The 19,803-nt window shown below is 36.4% G+C and overlaps 1 protein-coding gene across 1 annotated transcript in view; it reads right to left on the reverse strand.

Annotated features, from left to right (window-relative positions):
* Positions 1-1,992: 1,992 nt before the first annotated feature.
* TMPRSS15 (transmembrane serine protease 15) overlaps positions 1,993-19,803 on the reverse strand; it is a 68,361-nt gene continuing 50,550 nt past the window's right edge. Inside the window, exons 21-27 of the mRNA XM_034418667.2 lie at positions 13,522-13,571; positions 11,597-11,771; positions 8,119-8,300; positions 7,799-7,894; positions 7,171-7,173; positions 5,483-5,622; positions 1,993-2,569 (exon numbers count right to left, since the gene is read on the reverse strand). Coding sequence (XP_034274558.1) covers positions 2,411-2,569; positions 5,483-5,622; positions 7,171-7,173; positions 7,799-7,894; positions 8,119-8,300; positions 11,597-11,771; positions 13,522-13,571 — 805 coding nt within the window. The 3' untranslated portion in view covers positions 1,993-2,410. The remainder of the gene's footprint in view (positions 2,570-5,482; positions 5,623-7,170; positions 7,174-7,798; positions 7,895-8,118; positions 8,301-11,596; positions 11,772-13,521; positions 13,572-19,803) is intronic.

The following is a 19,803-nucleotide window of genomic DNA, read 5'->3' on the forward strand; positions in this document are numbered from 1 at the left end:
GTACAAAATAATACAATTAGTACATTCAATTCCCTGAAAACAAGCTGAAAGAGAAAGTAGCTTTTCCTATGTATGCTTTACTGTTGGAACAAGCAATGGCAGAAATGTATGGTTGACAACTTATTCCATACTGGTATCTTGTTCTGTTTTTGTTTTTGTTGTTTTGCTTTTAAATCATGAGAAAGAGAAATTGCCCTGATGCCACTTAGAAATGCTATCTTTTAATCACTTAAAAATCATGAAATGTACACACTGTCATGGAGTTTCCTTCCTTCCTTCCTTCCTTCCTTCCTTCCTTCCTTCCTTCCTTCCTTCCTTCCTTCCTCCTTCCTTCCTTCCTTCCTTCCTTCCATCCTTCCTTCCTTCCTCCCTCCCCCCCTCCCTCCCCCTCCCTCCTGTGTTCCTGTCCCTGACTGACAGAATTTGACACCCCTTATATAGAACATCACTTTATGCATACTTGAATATATAAAGAAGTTGTGTACAGTTTTTTTAATAGATTCAAGATGAGAAAACAATGAAAGTAGAATTCAAAGGCTAGAATATCTTTCTTGTAATATTTCCTTTGACACAAATAACAGTTTGCAAATATTTCCTGCAGACAGCTAAGAGTCTTTTTATTCTTTTGGAAATTTTGTTCCTATTTGCAAAAGTCTAGATTTGAAGACCAAGAAAAATATTTGTGAAACTGCCTTAGAACTGCTCAGATCTGCAAAATAGATCCTTAGTATGGCATTGTTTATATGACAGTGATAAGTATGAAAAGGTTGCTAGAGAATATATACAAAAGTGTGTTTGTGTATGTGTATACATACATACATACCAGTACATACACACTTTGTATTTGTAAATAACTGCACACAATTCTATATTAAGATTCTGTAAACAACTGTACACATTCAGGTTTGTTAAGATGCCATTTTCAACTTCCATCATACAGACGTTTTATCAATTTGATCTAATATGCCTCCCTTATGCATGTTGGGTTATTGAAAGATATTCCTTATCCTAATGATTGTGTTATATCAAAGACTTCCAGGAAATATCATGGCTGTAGGATAGACTTGGATGTAAACAAGTATGCCCTTGCCTCCCTTCTTCCCTCAAAAAATAAAAGACAATAACAATATTGCTTCCATATTGCTGCCAAGAAAATGACACAGTGATATCTATGAAATCACCAAAAGTTGAGTTTGATGCTATTGTGCTGGTCATTTCCTAAAAATAAGAAAATGATGCTGGGATTTTTCTGTCTCTTGGCCAACATGGAAGCATGTATTAATAGCAGTTGTACTTGTACATTAGCTGCAATGGAACTGAAGTTTGGCTCTTCTTTCTGAATTTGTAATATTTCTTATTTAAATTTAGATTAATGTTATTTCATTTAAAATACAGAAATGTCTTGAACACATTCTGACAGTATGATTTAAAACGAATGAAATATATGCATATGTGATTTCACAGAAATAGCATATCCCATTGATTTCAATAGAAAGCTGGTCTTTATAGCTATGAGTTATTTTTCAAAGATTTCCATCTTATAGTAAGTGCAGTAGTTGTTTGGTTATCCCATTATGCACTGCACGAAAAAATCTAATTTTTTTAAAAAAAATTGATTTATATGCTGCCCTTCTCTGGAGACTCAGGGTGGCTTACAATGCATTAAGCAATATTAAAATTTAAATTATTTAAAATTAATTAAATTGAGAATAAAAAATTATCTACTTGATTTGAATGATTAGATCCATAGTATTTTCTAGTTAATTTGACTAGACATGAGTATTTCATGAGTACTGCTAATCAATACTATATCCTGAATTTTTGCATAAACTATACATACACTTTGCATTGACTACTTTCTTAATAAACTGAGTTAATGGGAACTGATTGGAGAGGTATATCACTGAGGTTTTCTGATTGGAGCCTTAGTAATGACATATATACTGAAATATCATTACTGATTGAAAAAAGCAGTCATTTGTAAAACTCTTACAAAATAATTTTTTTTATTATTATTTAAATGTATTCACAGCCTATTGTCTTTTGCCTATCTGCAAAAGACTCTTATACAGAGTTTAATTCATGGTGTCATCAACTGCTCTTCTCAGTAAGTGTAAAGGCACAGTTTTACTGAGGGTTGTACTTTCAACAAATCAGTATGTTATCTGAGCTACCCTTCTCTTCTCTTGTTCAAGCATTAAGAGAGTAGCCGGAAGAAAAATATTGCAACTTGTGGATAAATGTCAGTGAAACTTTCAAGTACTTGTTCAGATCACTTCTAACACAAACTTGGCCATAATTTGAATTATTATTTTTTGCTTGATTCTGCCAAACTTTATTTGGCAGAATGTGATGCTCTAATCACATTCTTTTTCAATCCTATATTCTTTCTAGTTTTTTTTTTAAAGTGCTAATAATTAATGGTACGTTTTATCCAGTCTACAAATTTGAAAACGTTTACATAAATTCCAGGGCGATTTGGAAGTGCACACTTGTAGCCAAAGGATGTTACACCAGCTAGAAACCATTTTTTATTCTCTTGACACATCAGAGGCCCACCGGAATCTCCCTGAAATGACAAAGAAAAATTAAAATATTATTATTGTTGACAACACTATTACTATGAATGTAACTGTTTAATAAGACAACTGTCAGTTTTATGTAATAGTTCTGCAAGCTTCTCTGTAAGTCGTAAGTTTAAATGAAACATACTTGGCCTGTGTAAAAGTTATGTCATGATGCTCATATAAGTATTGAAGAAAGAAATGCCTTTCATAAAGATCCTTTACCCAACTTGTTAACCATGGGCAGGAAATGCTTCAGTGAGATAAATTCACTGAAATGAATTTATCTATCACCCTGATCCTGTCTTGGCATTGAGGCAACCTTCAACCATATTTTGATGCTCTGCTCCAAAAGTTATGTCTATTACTTGTGTCTATATGGACCTGGCCATGCTGTTTCTTTGCTGTTATGTCAACTCAATCTCTGCAATTTATGTATTTTTATGTAAGAACTGTGAAGGCAAAGTGGTTAGAATGCAATACTACAGGCTACTTCTGCTGACTGCCAGATGCCAGCAGTTTGGCAGTTTGGTCTCACCAGCTCAAGGTTGACTTAGCCTTCCATCCTTCTGAGGTCAGTAAAATGAGGACCCAGATTGTTGGGGGCAAAATGCTGACTCTGTAAACAGCTTAGAGAGAGCTGTAAAGCACTGTGAAATGGTATATAAGTCTAAGTGCTATTGCTATTTCTGTTAATTGCTTGCAGTCACTGTTACTGCTGTCTGTAGCTTTTTTGGGGGATTCTACATATGAGGAAAAGAACACATCCACAGAAGCCTTAATCCCTTGGTGCTTTATAATATTTTATAATGATAAAAACAGAGATTATATATATGATTTATTTTTCTGATAATTTCTGAAGTACTAATTATAGCTGGTCAAGGAGAACTAGTGATCTATTGGATTTCAATAGTTAGAATAGGCTTTTTTGAATAGGTTCTTTGATGGACTAGTGAAATTTTGAATGAAACTTCATTCCTTCTCTACCTCTTTCCCTTGTTAAGTTGATAATAGTATTACTATTTTTTTCCTTTCAGCCAAAATGGTAAGAAAAAAGGTAATATTTTTTTGCTGCCATACTTGGAGATATGCCAGATGTAAAAGACTTAAGCATAAGGAGGCAAGGGGAAAGGAATCAATGTAACAAGACTGATGCAAGAAGTCTACCAGTGAAAACTACATGACCTCAAAGATGCACCTCCCTGTCCCAAGGAAAGGAATGTGATGGCTTCCTTTCTAAAACATATGCAGAATGGGGAATCCATCAATTGATAACCATTAGCCAGAACACCTAGCCAGCAGCATTGCCAAGCTTGAATAATGGATTTGAATCTGGTCAGAAATAGCAATAGCACTTAGACTTATATACCGCTTCACAGTGCTCTATAGCCCTCTCTAAGAGGTTTACAGAGTCAGCATATTGCCCCCAACAGTCTGGGTCCTCATTTTACCGACCTCGGAAGGATGGAAGCAGTGGTGGGTTGCCCCCGGTTTGCACCGGTTCTATAGAACCGGTAGTAAAACCGGTAGGAAGCTCTGCCCACTGACCCTGACATCATCAAAACGCTTCTGTGCATGCGCACGAGCTTCTGCGCTTGTATAGAAGAGCGCGCATGCGCACAAAGCAAACATGCATGCACGGCCCCGTTGTGAACCGGTAGTAAAGGTAAGTAGAACCCACCCCTGGATGGAAGGCTGAGTCAACCTTGAACCTGGTGAGATTCGATTTGCCAGTGATTTATTTATTTATTTTATTTTATTTTTATTTTATTAGATTTATATACTGCCCTACTCCCGCAGGACTCAGGACGGTGAACAGCCAGATAAAACACACAAATTACAAAATTTAAAAACCATATAAAATCTGATTAAATAATTTGGCCCGTGACAATTTAAACAACCCCAATGTTTTTAAGACAAATTTAAAATTCATCATTAGAATTAAAAAGGAAAAGAAAAAGTTAGGCCAGGCCGGCCTGTTGAAATAGGAAAGTCTTGAGAGCACGGCGAAAGGTGCATAGATCCGGGATCCTCTGTATCTCTGGAGCTCATTCCAGATATCAGGTGCTCCCACAGAGAAGGGTCTCCCCCTAGGGGCCGCCAGTCAACACTGTTTGGCCGACAGCACCCGGAGGAGCCCCTCTCTATGAGAGCGTACTGGCCGGTGGGAGGCTATTGGTGTCAGCAGGCGGTCCCGTAAATAATCAGCAGAAGTAGCCTGCAATACTGCACTCTAACCACTGTGATACCGCAGCTATTAAATGTATTAAATGTATTAAACTAGCTTCATTTCCTAGTTTCAGTACAGGAGAAAATAGTTTATGATTGCCATGTGAAAAGCCTTTTGCTGAATGTAGTGCACAGTACACTGGCTTTGATAACAGTACATCACATGTAATAATAACAAGGATTATTTTATTATTTCCTTGATGGATGGAGTTCTAAATGTTCAAAATACTTTCTTCAAACTAATTCAAAGTAACAAAATGGTAAATGAAAGCAGAATGTAATAGCAGTGATGTAATTATGATAAAAGTAAAATTATAAGGGATTTTTTAAATCTCATTTTAATCTCATTTTAAAATTTATATAATGTAATATAAATTTTACATTATTTATTACTTTAAGAGCCATGGTGGCACAGTGGTTAGAATGCAAGATACTTCTGAGGACTGCTGGCTGACAGCAATTTGGCAGTTCGAATCTCATGAGGCTCAAGGTTGACTCAGCCTTCCATCCTTCCCAAGGGGGTAAAATGAGGACCCAAATTGTTTGGGGGCAATATGCTGACTCTGTAAACCACTTAGAGCTGTAAAAGCACTGTGAAGCAGTGCTTTTGCTATTATAAAAAAGAATCAGAAAAACTGATGAATTATTTATTGACTGTACAATGACTGCAAAACACTGTTACTATTTACCTTACAAGAATCAACTCCACCTTTGTCATACCCAGCACATATCATGTTTTCAGTAATATTGTACTCTGGCATCAGTTCCTTGCATTTCTGATGTGTTACAAGAGGGACTTCTGCTTCTTGCAATATACTTGAGATTGAATCTATTTGAAAACCAGAAATACATATATTGTTTAACTGATAAAATGATACATATCACGTAAGTCAAATAATATACAGTATTCAGTCATTCCTCTACTCTATGACTTATCTCCAGAGCAGGCCCATGCAAGCCCCATTGGAATTTCATTCCCCAAAAGCTACATCATGTAAGTAATGTAGCTCTCTTACCACTTTGATCTTCACCTTCCAGCTCAAGCTTCCATTTGCAAGAGATGGAAAAGGTTTCTGTGCAGTTCTCCATGTTGCACAGAAACCAGATGGAGCTTCTATTCATGCACAGCACAGTTGTAATACTGCAGTACACAATTCAGTACAAATGTAAACAAAATCCATAGTGGATTATAGGAGCAGATTAGTGCGAGCTCACAGAATGGCACAGATAAGAAGCTCTTACAGTTTTCTAGTTTTCAACTTGCTCTAGCAACTGCTCCTCCCTCCCTTATCTATTTTCACTTGTCAAGTTCAAAAAGTATTAGTTCTAAAAAAGTGCTTGATTAGGTGGTGTGACATTCCATCCCTGATTTACAGGGTTGACCTTTGGATTTGTAATTGCAGAGAATCGGGTGGGTTCTACTTACCTTTGCTACCGGTTCGCAACGGGGCCGCGCGGGTGTGCTCGCTTTGCTCCCGTGCGCGTGCACTCTTCTGTGCATGCACTGAAGCTTCTGTGCATGTGCAGAAGCATTCTGATGATGTCGGGGTCAGTGGGTGGAGCCTCCTGCCGGTTCTACTACCGGTTCTATAGAACCCGTGCGAACCGGGGGCAACCCACCACTGCAGAGAATCATAATATTAATACAATACATATAGAAGGCAGAAGTAAATATCTCTCACTTTTCACTTCTGCTTTTTTAATTCACTGTCATTCAGTGTTTCTGACATAAGTACACTCCAGCTGGAAGAATAAAATAGCTGATTGTTGTGGCATCTTAAAGTGAAACAGATTGATTATGGCATAGATACATTGTTTATTATTTTTATTCTCTGCACCCATGTGTGTAGTAACAATGGAGCACAACATTTCGTGCATCACTGTATTCCTTTAATGAGGTAGGCTTTAGTCCATTACCATTTATGCCATAATAAATCTGGTCTCGAAAGCGCTGCATGATGCTTGTTCTTTCCTTATTTATTAGTACCTTTAAATATTGTTCTGCAAAAGACATTTATTGTGCATGGTCAGCTTGAGGGCTTGGGACCTAGGTGACATTATGTGTATTTTTCATATTATGTTGTAGTTTGAGTTCATTGATCCCAATTTAGAAAAGTTTCTGTGCTTTGCAATTGCAAAATAAGTATATGCGTTATTAACTGCAAATCCTACTAGGGGGCCAAGGAATATGCTATAGGGAAGATCTATGCATAACTGAAAAACAACCATTCTGAGGCATTGCACTATTAAGCAAACTAGTTTTAGCTGTTTAGCTGCATTCTTTGTTAGATATTTTATTGGGGGGGGCTAAATTTAAAGCCACTTGGGGGTACCAAGGATCGCCTTTCTATATGTTTCTATGTTTCCTGCAATCTACTTGCTAATTTGAGGCCATATTCCATGTTCCTTGGCTATGTGTGGTATGAGTTGCAATTATGAATAATGAATAAGGACTTCTCAGTGGTGGCTTCCATTGTTTGAAATGTATTTCTAGTCTAAATCTAATTTATTGTCAATAATATGTATCCTTTATGTAGTTCACTTACTATCTGGTTATTCAAGATGCCTTTATTAAAATAAAATAAAAAATTTTCTATGGTAATATCTGTTTTAATCCTATTTATCTTTATTTCCTGTTTAATCATTAAAAATTGCTTTTGTGTGGGAATCTGTACCTCTTTATGATTAGTTTATCATTTTATATGAGAGGCCAACAATTTTAGTGGTTTCTTTTTCTACTTTTAATGTAACATCTACACAATATTTTTTAAAAAATCAAAGTTTGTTTGTTTTTGGGAAAAAAACACTTATGTACATTTTCCCAATCATTACTTTGGATGGAAAATTAATATAAAACTTCAACGGATCTGTTTCATAAAATGTAGTCTAATATTATGACAGTTGATACATCTGAAAGAGAAATGTTTTTATACTCTAAGTTATAGTGATTGCATCAGGAAAATATAATAAAATGAAGAAAAAGATTTAACACTACTACGACATACCTTCCTGTGTGGTTCTTCCCCAGCCAGCAATAGAGCACTTAGTGCCTGGCAAAAATTGTTTATTTTTTTCTGGTAAGCAAATGGGTTGAATATAATCTGTATAAAAGAAATGAACAATTATACCTGCACTCTCCAATCTTCAATAACGCATTGCACACATTGTTTCACTGAAAAATAAGCCTCAAAGAAATTTAGCTGGATTACCACTTTTATTATGTTGATTATTGGAAAATACAGTTAATTTTTAAAAATATCTCTTAGATTTAGACCTTAATCTGTTAATAACCCAAAGGCAAAGCTGCAGCAGAAAATCATTTTACCTGTGTAATTCACTCTAAATTGGAGATGCATCAAAGCAATATCACTGTCTTTTGTTCGCTTATTATAGTGAGGATTGATAATAATCTGATCAATCTCTCGGCTCACTGTTTGAGGATATGATAGATTGAGATTTGTGTGCAGGCCAAGGACTGCTTTCCACCGAGATGGTTTTAAATTCCTCCTAAGTCAAAATAACACATGCTTAAATTATGGCTTGAAATAGCTTGTGAGATGTAATTTTTGTATATTTTAACATTTGAACCACATTGACACAATATGTTCAAACACAACTTTTACTGATTTCAGTACTACTGGGAGTCAGGGATAGGCTTAAACCTCCAGATATTTTGGATACCAGTTCCACAAACTCTTTCCACTGGTCATGTATGTCGGGGATCAAACTTTTCAGAGTCCTCAAATTACTTATTCCTGTTTTACATCTGATGTTCCCAAATTTCTGGCAACTAAAGAATAGGTTTTTGTAAATGACTTAAAATTAGAAATTATTTTCGATCAGTTCTCACAAAAATGGGTGAGGAGCCTATCCTTTCAATTGTGTGAATATTATGTCCAATATTAGCAATATTCTATTTTATTTTCTCTTTTGTCAATTATCAATGTCACTAGTATAATATATTTAAGACAATATATATTGATCATAGGAATATAATATAATATGCATTAATATATTAAAATAGATATATGCTGACTCAATATTAAGAACAGCAGTTTATCAATATTGAATTCTATCCATTTCATATATTCCTTTTTATAAATGTTAAAATAGGCCAAACTCAAATTATATGTGGAATTGCTTAGACATGCTACCAACATTAGTAAGCCAAACACTCCTTTGAGTCAAGCTTCATTCCCAAAGATTTTATTGTCACTTCCATCTATATTACTTATCAGCAATATGGAAGTTCATGATTTTTTAAAATGTCTCAGTGTAGCCTATAACTCTTGAATTTCTTAAAGATCACTTCTCCATCTGTTTATTAGATCTGAACAATTTCTCAAATTAGCCAATGTTGCTTAGATGGTACTACTTTCTGTGAAATCAATATATTTACCACATTTAATAAAGGACTCACATTTTTACACAAAATCTATCATGTTTGTAATATACTGTAGAATTTAATAAAATATAGATTAAAGAACCCACATTAATTTGTCGGCATAGGCAACACAAATTTGAATATTGTTTCCAAATTTATTGCTTCATGTCCATGTATATTACTGTGTTGAATCACATTGCATCCTTAGGGAGATAATGTCTCACAATGTGGTGAGTAAGTATAAGATGAACTGTTTGATTATGAAAAATGTGTCTTGTGATTGAGCAATGATATGCCAGCAGTGATGTAGCTGAGACAGTGCAGAAATCTAATACATATGCAACAAGATAGCTCTGAAGAGAGAGGAGCTAATGGCCTTTATTAGGACAGGAGCAGCTCAGATTATGATAGAGAATCATACAGGCATCATAAAATATGCTAGCGCAAGCCTGAGTACCACTGTTACTGATAACAAATATTGCAAATTCTTATGAGACAAATATGAACATTATTCATATTTACTTAGATGTGTTTCATATGGATGGTTAAGATGCATTTCCTATAAGACATTCTTTAATCACATATCTGGCAAAACTTCAGAGGAATACAATTGATTGCATTTAAAATGGAAAACTTAGGCTAGTATAGCCTTTAAAATGCAGATAACTACATTAAATCATTCTTGATTTACTTATAACTGTATTGTAACTAATGAGATGTAAGGTTGAAAGTAATTGAAGAATCACCACCCTTGGATTCCATTTTTAGTAATGAAATGCTTTGAATGTCTTAGTAACATTACGAGAAAAAGTTCACATTTTAATATGCTATAAACAGCTTTTGCAATGCATAATGTGAACAGTGCTGATGGAGCCAGGAAAAATTTCCAACTAACTCCCAATTAATGTTTTAAAAGCATTAGGAGTAATAGTTCTTATAGCTCTTATAGCATTCCTTAAAATATGGGTATACATATTTTAATATTCAGAGGTGGGCCTCTTTTTTTTATTCAGAACCAGTTAATAAATTCTGTCCTGTTTGCCTTTCTATAAACCAAATATTTACAAGAAACTGCTTCTTCTTCTGGAATAAGAGTGTTCATTACATTCCTCTCAGGTATTTGCCATAGTTCATTGTCTCCTATGACAAATATTAGATATATGAAGATAAATAAGTTCCTTGAAACTGTTCTAATTTAGATATCTTGTTCTTATAAATTTTAAATATTCTATCAGTCCAACACATTCGCATGTACCAGAATTGATATAAGATAATCACATAGGGTTGTTACTGTGAGGAAAATAGAAGTAAGAAGAAGGAGTATGGTATGTGTTCACCACTTTGAGTTACCTATAAACAAGGGTGAAATGCTACCAGTTCGGACCGGTTCGCCTGAACAGGTAGTAATAAAAGCTACTGGTTTGGGCAAACTGGTAGTAAAAAAATGCTACCGGTTTGGGCGAATCGGTATTTCCAATGATCAGCTGTGCCGCACGATTTATCCTGCTTTCTAGCAAATCTAAAACACGCGGCACAGCTGTTCCCCCCCTCTCGCTGTTCTACTTAAGCTTCCTTTTTCAACACTGCGCGGTAATGCCTGCGGTGCACATGTGTGCAAAGCGCGCATTTGGCACGAACCTGCATATACACTCGCACCAAACCAGTAGCAAAGTGAACCGGTAGCAGACCTCAGAGCATTTCACCCCTTCCTATAAAGCAATAAAGGCAGGATGAAAATATAATTAATATAAGATTATACGATTGTTTTTATCAGAATCCAAGACCTGATAATTAGATTCAAGCAAATAAGGCCATTGGCTCAATTTGAAATGTGAGCTAGATTATTTAAGGAAAGGACTGGTGCAAATGTTCCATTTCATGTAGTGGTACCTCATCTAGTTTGCAAAAACCAGTACTATCAGATGACAGAAAAGAGATATATAATATTCCAATTCTTTCCTGTCTTTTTCATAGTGCTTCATATTTTTGCAGCCTAGTAATGGATTTTATTGAATGAGTATCACTCATAGTACTGGTGCTTTTCTTAAGCACTTTTTTAAGGTAAAAACTTTTTTATGAACGGTGTTTTTTATTCATTTTTGTATATTTTGGGAAAATTTTTATTACATTTATTAATAATTATAGTAAGTATTCAAGTGAACTCTATGCGGAATTGATTGATATAAGAAGTTTAAATTCTTGTGCATCCCTGTCGCTGATCTTCTCTTTACTGTAATATGAGATATGATGCTGTATTTATATTATTAGAAAGGCAAGGGCTATATGTACCTTGTCTCTACTTTATCTTTTACCTCTCCATGAAAGTCAGGTAAATAATGACATCCACATTTTTTTAAAAAAAGAAGAATACATGAAGATATAGAATGTAAGAACTGTTGAATTCTGGAAATAAAGTTACCCATAGACACAATGTGCAGCTGAGAGTATCCATTCATTGTTGATAAGAGAAGCTCCACAGGAGGGATTGTAATTGAAATACAGTGAGACTATCCAAGGCCAAGCACCTTCTTGAGCATCAGAACCACCAACAATTTTTGGTTGAGATTTCTGGGTAATCATCCTTTTCCCACAAGCTATGGGTAAGGAAAATAAAAAGTGAAAAGTATGCATTCTGAGAAATACAGAATTTTTCGCTCCATAAGACACACATTTTTTCCTCCCGAAAGTGGGTGAAAATATGAATATGGGTGACAGGTAGTAGCAGCGAACGGTGGCAGCGATACCTGCTGCCTGGAACATCTGATTGGCAGTATTCCGGGAAGCCGATCCAACCGCCGATCAGCTGCTCAGAGTCGAAGACTCCAGAGTTCCCTGGTGGAGGCAGCATACATGGAGGAGGCAGGCTGTTTGCTGTTTGCTGCAAGGATGCTAGCCAGATAAATATTGGATGGATCAGTGGTGAAATGTAAAATTTATTACTACCGGTTCTGTTGGGGTGGCTTGGTGGTGGTGGGAGGTAATGTGACTGGGTGGGCATGGCCAACTCTTTTTTTTTTACTTTTAAAAGCATTTTTTCTACAACCTCTTCAGCCAAAGACGTTGTAAAAAATGCTTTTAAAAGGCTCTGATGATCCCAGATGAGTTGCCTGATCGTCAGAGCCTTTTGTTTTCTTTTAAAAGCATTTTCTAAACAACTGCAGTGAATCACTTAACAACTGTGGGAAAAAAGGTTGAAAAATGGGGCAAAATTCACTTAACAAATGTCACACTTAACAATATAAATTTTGGGCTCGGTTGTCATAAATTGAGGACTATACAAAACTTTTTCTTAGATCAATATAGAAATATACGGAGATCTTAAACATATTTAAGCACTGATCCAGATATGTGTACACACATATCTGGATCAGTGGTGGGTTTCAACCTGTGTTACCACCGGTTCTCTTAGTGCACACACTTTGTGCACAATCGCTGCATGCATGCTCACTTCGCTTGCACGCACACCAAACTTGCACTTCACTCAAGTGCGTTAGGTTTCTGCCCAGCTGAGGTGGGCAATCCAATCTATCAGGTGGGCTAAAAACAAAGAAATAAAGGGAGGAATAAAGCGGGGGCAGGTGGGCCCAGCTCCCAATCACAGAGAATCGGTTTGGTGACATCACATCATCACCACTACCGGCACGGTCAAACTGGGTTGAACCGGGAACAACCCACCACTGATCTGGATAGATATAATGCTCAAAGTAACATTTTTATTAAATATTTATGACAGTTAATCCTTAATGTTGAAGGCTTCTCATAATTCAACATTATCATCTAATTTTTGGAAATATTTTAAGATGATATATTTACTGTGTATTATTTTTTGTGAAAACTATTACTGGGTAAATAATATTTTTGTTATAAATTGTTTCTGTTGTTATTGCAATTCCTATTCACTAATGGAAAAGGAATTGCTGTAGAAATTCAAGGTATTAGAAGTATTAGAAAAGTGAAAATTATCACGGTTAGGTGAAAAATTAGTATACTTTTTGTCTAATTGAGAAATGGCCAACTATTATAACAGCAACAGCAAAAAATACAACAAAATCTGTTTCGTTCTTCTTCTCCTGTCCCCTCCTGATGCTAAATGCTACCTGTATTTTTTTTATCATGTTAATACATTTAGAAATACATAAAGTGATGGAACAAAATAGTGAAAAAATATTATACTCTTAAAAACATAAATACATGAATGAATTCTAAAGGATCCTAAAAATGACATGAAAAATATTTTTTTGAGCATGAAAGAAGCCAACAATGTAAACAGAAAATGTAATGTATTGGGGAAAAACATAAACAATTACCCTTTTATGTTGAATTTTTGATTTTTCGTAAACTTACCTTTACCGCTGCATTGCAAATGAACCACCAAATTATTCAAACACTTTACTCTAGAAAGAGAGCATATTTAATACAAATCAGGTAATAAAGTCCAAGACATAGAGAATGTATATTTTTTTAAATCAAAGACAATATTGCATTTATCAACGGAAATTGTAAAGCTCTGTAAATACTCTAAAATATCATTTGACTTCTCTAGGCTGATGAATGACTATGTTTTTAAAAAGCCAATTATTTCCAATATAGTTATCCATAGTAATTAATCCTAGAAAAGGATAAATTTTAGAATTATCTGGCTGATAATTATCTATCACTTTATATGCTTGTTGCTATGACCCATTTTTTAAACAGCTTGATGGAAAACAATACTACTTTTACATATATAATATTCTCCATAAAAGTTCAAAAACTGACCAAAGGAAACACAATGTTGGGTGTAAAGAAAGGTAAAAATTAAAAGACACAGTAGGCCCGAGTGAATCAACTGACCTTTTACAATCACTACAAGCTTTCAAATATAGAATATTTCATCAGTCAAGAAGATTAAAGTCCAAGAGAGAAAGAAAAAGAGGGAGGACTAGCAGAGCTTTGAGCTAACTTCACCTATACTAGCTGGAGTTAGAACATGGTTATCAGTAGCAAACAACTATGTCAAAATGCTGACATATGCACAACTGCATAATGAGAATACGACAACTGACAAATGAATGTAAATTTCATGATTTGTGCTATGATGTCATGAGAGGCATTGCACTTTGCCTCGCCATAGATGTCATCTCATAGTAGAGAAATCAATCAGAAGCATTTAAATCAGGGGTGTCCAACCTTGGCAACCTTAAGACTTGTGAACTCCCAGAATTCCCAGCCGACATGAAAGTCTTAAAGTTGCCAAGACTGGACACCCATGATTTAGGTAATCCAGAGGAGGAAATCTTTCACCCTTTAGATCAGGTTTTCTCAACCACAGCAACTTTAAGATATGTGGACTTCAATTCAGTTGCAATATATGCTATGTTCTAGAGCAGCGGTTCTCAACCTGGGGGTCGCGACCCCTTTGGGGGTCGAATGGCCATTTCACAGGGGTCGCCAAAGCCCTCTCTTGCTCCCCCCCACGCCTTCACTCACCCTCACTCTCTGCTCTGTTGGATCGCCGGCCGTTTGCTTACCCTGCCCACTCCCAATCTATTGCTGCCTCCAGAGTCCCAGCTGATGGCTAGAGGAAAAAAACCTGTTCAAATTCTTGCCGCGGGGCTTCAAAGGGCCGCCCTATAGCCAATGGTGCAGCCGAACCATTTGTTAAATTGCTGGCTTGCCCCACCCCTCCGCACCAATATTTATTGCCAATAAATAGTGGTGGGTGAGGGGTGGGCGAACCAGCAATTTAACAAATGGTTCGGTGTTTTTTTGTAATTTTATTGGCCCGTGGAGCTTCAGCATAGGCTAATTAGCCCTTGATTAGATCGGCTCCCGACTCTCAGCTGATTTGCTCTCAGCTGTTTTGCTCAGGGCTCTGCTGCTTGCTCAAGCAGATTTTTTTTCCCCTAGCTATGCTGAAAAACGAAACTGAAACTGCTTTGCTGTTGCTGCAACGTTGGAAAATTAGGCAGGCAGAATTCTTTTCTTTTTCCTCACCAAAAAAGGTAGGTGCAAACAATGGGAAATTTAAGGAAAAAGAGGAGAGTTCAAGATTTTAAAACACGAAAGAAAAAAAGCTCTATTTAATTAGGGAATTGTAATAAGTGAGATACTATTAATTGTATATTTCTGAAAGCAGAAATGGTTAAGTTGTGGTTTGGAGGAATATATGGGGGAAATTATTTGGTTTATTATTATTGGTAAATATAATTAATTGATTTGTAAGAAATTGGATTGCATGGAAATAATTGGAATATTCATGTTCATATTGATTAATATACAAAAAAGGTAGTTATATAACTAATTGATTTATATTAAAATGTTGAATTTATATTAAACAACTGTAATATTACATAATTAACCAATGTGAGAATGGATATAAAAATAGATGACAATGGGAAGGGGTATAATATAGAATAGAAGGGAAAAATTGAATTTGATTAAGATTAGAGATGAGGATGAAGGGTAATATTGTTTTTTTACAAAAATAGATGAGGAATAAATATGGCAAATAGGAAATATAGAAATTGTAAATTTAATTGAAATGACTAAACACTGTTTAAATTTGTGAATCAGCCAAATACTCTGTTCAAAGAAAATACATTGTATGTTCATATGTGTGTTTCTAATTATTGTTATTTATTCATATTTGTTCTCTTTTATTCTTTAAAGTTTAACAATTCATTCTTTATTTTAATATCTTTATATTTGTTAGGGGTTGCCTTTCTTCCCTTTCATCTTTTTTATTGTACAGCAATCTTTCTCCTCAAACCTACCACCGCTCTCTTTTCTTTCCTTCTTACTTTCTCTTCCTCCCCCTCTTCTTCTCCTCCCTACTTCCTCTTCCTTTCTCCTTCTCCTCCTCTCTTCCTCCCTCTCTTACCCTCCCTCCTACCCTAATTTCCCTTCCCTTCCTTCATCCCTCTCTATTGCTGTATCCTTTTATGCATATGGACTACTCAGAGGGCTGAAAAAGTTATTTCTGACTGGTCCTCGCACTTTTGACCAGTCCTCGAACTTACGACTGTCCTCACATTTTACGTTTTTGCCCTATCTTGTCACCATGGTGAAGAGAAGCAGTTGTGAAATGAGTGACACGGTTGTTAAGAATGCTGCATGGCATAAATGTGAGGATGGTCATAAGTGTGAGGACCAGTCAAAAGTGCGAGGACCTGTCAGAAATGACTTTTTTCAGCCCTCTGAGTAGTCCCTATACACATAGCCATGGCCATCCGGTCACATGACCAGCTAGCCATGCCCACCCAGTCACATGACTTCCAAGCCATGCCCACAAAATAAGCCACGCCTACAGAACCGGTAGTAAAAAAATTTAGAACCCACCCCTTGTTGGGGCTCACCACAACATGAGGAACTGTATTAAAGGGTCGCGGCATTAGGAAGGTTGAGAACCACTGTTCTAGAGCTTGTTGGGATAAACAAACATGAAAATGATTATAAAAATATGACTTGGTAAGAAATACAGATCCCTTGGGTCAGACTGACTCCAGCATTCCTGAGATACAATTGCTTAAACAAAGATTTTTAAAAGAACTACAGAGACTCTGCTAACAATTAATACCTCATAGATTTGCTCTGTATCCTTGTATTCCATGGATAAAAAAAAATTCAGATCAAGTCCTTGTGTTGCATAGATGACTTCATGGATGTAATTTTTATGATTGCAATTCAAAATGGTTTGCCACTGTTCTTCTCTTGAGAAGGATTTTTTTTTTTTACTCTTTAATCTAGCCTAGGGTCCTGGCATCCTATTAAATTTCCCACCCATGTACTGATCAGGCACTGCACTTTTTAGCTTCTTGTTCAGTCAAGGTCAGTCACAGTGTCACTAAGACACCATATATTAACCTCAATTAGATATTAAGTTCATTTATTTTTTAACATATAAAGCTTTAATCCCAGGATATGTTCTATATGACCTTCTGTTATAGATACAATATTGCTATGATTAAGCAATGAGCTCCTATTGCAGGACTATGAATCGTGATCTCACAATTCTTGGGGATGGAACCTCCACGTTGGAATAATCTTCCACATTTAAGGGTCACCTACTGCTATACTATTTAGGCACCTAGGAACTATTGTTTTCACTGTTCCTGTGTAAACAATAGCTTTTTTTTACATCCAACCATTTTAATATGTTTTATATTAACTATTGTTGTTTTATTGTTCTTTTAAATTTGATTATAAGCAATATATGTTTTTAAACAAATAACATTCTTATACAGTAAATACAATGATTGAAATAAACACAGTTGCAAAATGAATTATTGATGTATATAATGTATTGTTTAATACAAGCACAAATGCGGCTAGCACTAACTTGTGCTCCTTTTCTTACAAGTAAAATATAAGTCTGTTTATTTCTTTATGAGATGTACTAACTTAATACTAAATATTAAGTTAGTACATCTCACTATCCAATCTTTAAGTCTGAGGCACCTTTAATTCACTTTTAACTGTTCAATACCAATAAACATGCCTAGCATCAAAACTTTTATTTTACCATATTGATTATAAAACTAATTTTTTTAGTTTCTATTAGATTTCTGGGATGACTAAAAGAACAAAAACAAAATAAAGTTGCATATAGGGACATACTGTAAAGGTAATCTGTAACAATTTTTTTCCCTTGAGTTTATCAAAATGATTTTTCTCTATGGGAATGAAATGAATTGGCAGTTCTATTGTTTGTAAGAAATGTCCTTGATTGAAATGCCTTTTCCAATCAAGTGCTATCTTCTTTTTCAAATATTCTCCCATTTTTTTTCCTTTCAAAATCTATATTGGATGGAAAATTGAAAAAAATATATATGCAAAGCTCTTTGATGAATTGAATTTTTTAAAAATATGCCCTACTACTATTGCTTTAATAACATAACAATTAAAAATTATACTCCTATATACTGTATACCAAATCCTATATTAGTACAACATAGAACAGTAGAGTTGAAGGTGATCTTGGAGGTCTTCTCCAGTCTTGCTCAACAAAAAACTTAAAGCTGGCAAGTCTTCATATGTTAAGATACATGGCAACACATAACTGATTTGGCTGACCTAAAAAATCTAAGCAGGATTTACTCTGGTAATGATTGTTAGGAAATGCAAGGGTTGGTGTTTAGATAGAGAATTGCGTATGGGGTAAACTAAAGCCTTTGCAGAAGAAGGAAAGTGGCAAACGGATTCCACATTGTTGCCATATCCATAGTTACTTGTTGTAAATTCTATTACAAAACTGATTATTAATATCAGAATATTAAGTGGTTACAAAAAATCATTATTTTGACTGATATCAGTTGATGTTAGTGAGGGGACTGTTTGTCCTAAATACTTCTACTTAAGAAGCTATTGCTGGACTCCACCTGGTTGGATAATTTCTGACCTGTCTCCAATCTTCCCTTTTTGGGGAAGGTTGTTGAGAAGGTGGTTGTGCGGCAGCTCCAGAAGTTTCTGGATGAAAAGGATTATCTCGACCTCTACCAGTCAGGATTCAGTCCTGGCTTTGGGACAGAAATGGCATTGGTCGCACTTTTGGATGATCTCTGGTGGGAACGGGATGGGGGTAGTCCATCCATCCTTGCTCTACTTGACCTCTCACTGGTTTTCAATACTCCAGTATTCTCCTGGGGTGGCTTTGGGGGATGGAAGTGGGAGGCCTTGTGCTATCCTGGTTCACTTCCTTCCTCTGCGGCTGCTCTCAGTCAGTTTTTATAGGAGGGGAGAGATCCAGCCCTCGTCCACTGCTTTATGGGGTTCCGCAGGGCTCAGTTCTCTCTGCTCCTATTCAACATTTATATGAAGCCACTGGATGAGATTATCCATCACCATGGACTGAGGAATTACCAATATGGTTATACTCGGCTGTATGTCTCGGCCCATGGTGATTTAAGTGATGCTGTGTCCTCTCTTTCACAGTGCCTAGAGGCTGTTAGGGGCTGGATGGGGAGCAACGGGTTGAAACTAAATCCTTGCAAGACCGAGTGGCTCTGGGTTTGGGGTTTGTTGGCTCAACGAGAATTGCCACCTTTGGTCTTGGATGGAGTGGCACTACCCCAAACAGATCCTGTCCATAATTTAGCGGTTTTCCTGGACTCATGACTCCTGCTCAAAGAGGAGGTGGTGGTCGTGGCCAGGAGGGCCCTTGTGCAACTGTGGGTTGTGCACCAGTTATGCCCTTTCCTGGACCAACAGTCCCTACTCACAGTCACTCATGCACTAGTCACTTCCTGTCTTGACTATTGCAATGAGCTCTACATGGGACTGCCCTTGAAGAGCATCCGGAAGCTCCACTTGGTGCAAAATGCAGCGGCCCACATGGTTTTGTGCAAACCCCGGTGTGCACATGTATCACCTCTCCTGCAGGAGCTGCATTGGTTGCCGATTTGCTTCTGGATGCAATTCAAGGTTCTCATTGTCACCTTTAAAGCTTTTCATGGCTTGGAACCAGGTTATCTGAGGGGCCATCTCTTGCCGGTCACATCTACCCAGCCCATCAGAGTGGGGAGGCAGGGAATATTGCGGGTCCCATTCCCAAGGGAGATACACATGGTGGGACCCAAAAGAAGGGCCTTCTCTCTGTGGTGGCTCCCTCTCATTCCTCCAAAGACTAGAATGCCCCCCCCCACTCTA

The sequence above is a fragment of the Pantherophis guttatus genome, chromosome 5 (assembly GCF_059756535.1).
Source record: "Pantherophis guttatus breed Tessera chromosome 5, ASM5975653v1, whole genome shotgun sequence".
Classification (NCBI taxonomy): Eukaryota; Metazoa; Chordata; class Lepidosauria; order Squamata; family Colubridae; genus Pantherophis; species Pantherophis guttatus.